General features: G+C 38.0%; 1 protein-coding gene across 1 annotated transcript; it reads left to right on the top strand.

Moving 5' to 3' along the window:
* The first annotated feature begins 2,509 nt into the window (after nucleotides 1–2,509).
* LOC9298271 (biogenesis of lysosome-related organelles complex 1 subunit 2) lies at nucleotides 2,510–3,135 on the top strand. The gene is made up of 2 exons (XM_002862148.2): nucleotides 2,510–2,646; nucleotides 2,731–3,135. Exons 1-2 carry the CDS (start codon nucleotides 2,563–2,565, stop codon nucleotides 3,028–3,030), a joined length of 384 nt encoding a protein of 127 aa, XP_002862194.1. The 5' UTR covers nucleotides 2,510–2,562; the 3' UTR covers nucleotides 3,031–3,135.
* The last annotated feature ends 449 nt before the right edge of the window (nucleotides 3,136–3,584 follow it).

Below are 3,584 nucleotides of genomic sequence, written 5' to 3'. Positions count from 1 at the left end.
GATCAGGTCCAAGAAGAAGATAACGTCCATCCAAACAAGGTGTAAACGATGAAGGACTTCTCTTGAGAAGCTTAAGTCCATGTCTGCCTAACTCTAATTCTCTTTGGAATCCGAAATCAAAATTACAATCGAGGAACGATGAGAACAAAATCAAAACAAGGTTAATTCAAACCAACCTAATGATACAAGGACGAAGTAAGCTCTGAAGGTAACTGCAGCGTGAGAATTTGAATCCAGGAACGATCTCCTCCGTCACTGCCGCGCCACCGATGACATGACGGCGCTCGAGAACAGCCACGGAGAGACCTCCGCGTGCCAGGTAAGCCGCGGCTGTTAATCCGTTGTGGCCACCTCCGATCACCACAGCGTCCCATTTCTTCTTCGGTAATGTACTGAAGCTCCGGCGCCACATTGTAGTCTTCTTCACTAGTCAGTCACACGTTTCAACTCAAAGTCTTTGTGTCACAAGTTCTATCTTTTACTTTCACCCCCAATAGTTTTAGTATTTACAAAATAGTCCTAGTAGTTGTACGATTTACAAAAATAGCTTCCACATGTTTGAGAGGGCTGGTCAAAAAACGGGAACCAAGTACCCGAACCAGAACCGACCCAAAAAATTCGACCCGTTTTTGAACTAGAAAATTTAGATCTACCATGATGGGGAAAACGGTCTATTTCTCCACGAGAAGTATGACATCATAACAGATAGAACCCAATCTATGACCACGATCCATATGTCCCCGAAAAAATACTTCTCAACCTATATCTCCTCAAATTGATAGTTTTCATGTATGTCCCCATAAATCTGGGTTTAATCGGTTTACAAACCAAATCCGAGAAAAAACCACTCAAACCGATTCTGCTGTTTACTTAACCAACTAACAAAAATACGAAACCGGATTAAACCAAATTTAAACCAATTACAACTAATTGGACAGATTTTTTTTTTTTCTCTTCTTTTGATTCTCATGTTTATGGTGAGACCCATCTTCTTCTTCAACCTTTCTTTTTTTCCAATAAATGTTTCTATGATCTTTGTGTATGAATTGAAACAAGAATTACCACGAGATTGCTCAAATCAAAGTTGGGGATAATAAATTTGTTGAAGCGAAACACTACCTGGTGGGAACGAACGGCGGAGCGAGAAGCGGATTAAGGAGAATCCGGCGATGGAACCTCCGACCAAGTAAGCATATCTACGGACTACGGTGGATGTGTGTGACTTTCTCACCGGAATGCTTCGTGCCGTACCGGACATTGGGTCGCAATGTTTTCGCTCAATCTCAGATTGGTTGTTTTGATGAAGCCCAAATCTCTCTCTAGCAAGAAACGCAAAACAATGTTCAATTACCTCGATTTAGTTCTTGTTTCAAACCCAAATTTTGATTGCTTCAAACCCATGTAATATCTCCAATCTCTCAAAATCCAATCAACCGCAAATCGCCCCTTTATTGTTATCTATGGAGACGCAGATCTCCAATCTAATTACGACACACAAACCCAATCTCAACGCCGCAAGATTAGACAAGAGTTTAACAAAAGAACCATTATTGTAGTGAAGAACAATCTCCAATATCCACTCGCTTCAACAACAATGTCTAATTTCGATCTCGTTTTAGTTTTTTTCTCCCTTTGCGTGAAATCTGGGATAACTGGATTGAGATATATGCCTTTAATTAATAGGAGAACGTTTGATCATTTGTATTTGGATCTACAAAAACACAAATCGTATGGTGAAACAAATTGGAGTGCAAAGAAGAAGGAAGAAAGGAGGAAGAAGAAAACCACTTGTTTCTATAAAAAGAAAATTAAAAAAAAAAGTCATTTATTTAATTTTTGAAATCTGGTTTTCTTTGGTTATAATTGGGTTTAGTTTCTTGAAAATTCGGTTAAGTGAATAGTAAACCGACAAAACCAAGTTTTGTGGATTTATAGACTTATAACTATTAATTCGGGGAGATTTAGATATTGAATTTTCGTTTCAGGGAGAAATAGAGATAGAAGTATTTTTTTGGGGACATATGGATCGTAGTCATAGATTGGGCTCTATCTGTTATGATGTCATACTTATCGTGGGGAAATAGACCGTTTTCCCACCATGATGGGTCCTAATCTCATATATTCGAAAATCCGAACTCGAATCCTATCCGAACCGGAACCCAGAAATATCCTAATGTTTTTTTCGAAAACCCGAAATTTGAATTTTTACCCGAAAATTCGAATATTTACCCAAAACCCTGGTACCCGAAAACCCGAGAATTTATCTGAACATTTATATAGCGAGTATTTAGCGGTTCTAAAATCTATATCCGAATCCGAAAAAACTCGAACCGAAACCGAATTATTATTTTTTATTTATTTTATTGGGTCCTAAACTCTTTTACCCGAAAAATTCGTACCCGATCGAGTTTTACCCGAATCCGATCCGCATACCCGATTGCCCAGCTCAATGAGATTATGAGAAGTTCATAGGCCCCAGGGTATTTATTTATTGTTGCAACCCCTTTTAAAAACTGATTGATTGTTGTTGTCTTTACGAGAAGTATCTATCTATCCTCATCAATGGCGGATTCACGAGATGATCTAGCTGAATCGCTACAGAATCTATTCACGAGTGTTTCATCTATGGTCAAATCCGAGCTCCAGGTGAAAAATCAATCCGAAATTTTACAGATTAATAATCCAAATTATTTGTTTCCCAGATCTGAAAATTGAATTGGATAAAAATAGGGAACGAACAATCATCTAGATCTATTGGAGAAGATGAATCAGAGAGTTGCGTCGGAGTACGATGATATGGGTGACGTGGCAGCTGGGCTCAGAGTTTTCGCAGAACAGATGAAATCAAAAAGTGGTGGCTTGGATGAATTTGTCGGACAAATGGATGCAATCGAGAAACAAGTGTCGGAATTTGAAGCTGTGATCTCTGTTCTAGATCGATATGTCTCTGTCCTAGAATCTAAAATCCGAGCTGAGTATCGTCATCATCATCATCATCGTCGCTCTAATGACTCTGTTTGTACAGATTGAGGCAATTTGTAACAATAATTAATTATCGCTACTGAGATTGTTGGAATCGAAATCTGGAATATGCTATTTTGGATTTAGATGAAATTGAAGCTAGATACGACGAAAGATTTTGTCAACATTCGGTTTAAGTTTAACTAAAACTGTAATTTGCATAAATCAATCTGGAACCGAACCATTAGTGGTAGTGGCTGCAGTAACCGAATTTAAATCCATGCCCAAACTGTTGGTTTTAAGCTTTTTCTCAAACCAAACCAAACCAAATTACCACCGTACGCTTCTTTTAGTTGTTTTGTTTACATATTTGAGTTTTACATTTTTTGTTCAATACGGGTGTATCGCTTTTGTAGCAAGCAATCGTAGTATATATACTAAAGCCGTGTTCGTTTGTTCATCCGGCGAAAAAGATGATGAAAGAGGAGTAGCCGAGTGAGAAAATCCTAAATCTCATTTCTCTTCTGTTGTCTAAGAATTAGAGAAGATGAAAAAGAGAATAGTGTAATTTTTTTTAATTAAGCGAGAGTATTTTAGACATTTTGCATTTCAACCGGATTTTC

The sequence above is a fragment of the Arabidopsis lyrata genome (assembly GCF_000004255.2).
Source record: "Arabidopsis lyrata subsp. lyrata unplaced genomic scaffold ARALYscaffold_954, whole genome shotgun sequence".
Taxonomy (NCBI): domain Eukaryota; kingdom Viridiplantae; phylum Streptophyta; class Magnoliopsida; order Brassicales; family Brassicaceae; genus Arabidopsis; species Arabidopsis lyrata.
This window is presented reverse-complemented; position numbering and strand designations above follow the sequence as displayed.

Coding starts and splice junctions, on each gene's coding strand:
- LOC9298271 (XM_002862148.2), top strand. CDS start 2,563: ATGGCGGATTCACGAGATGATCTAGCTGAATCGCTACAGAATCTATTC. Junction 2,647..2,730: donor TGGTCAAATCCGAGCTCCAG/GTGAAAAATCAA, acceptor GGATAAAAATAG/GGAACGAACAATCATCTAGA.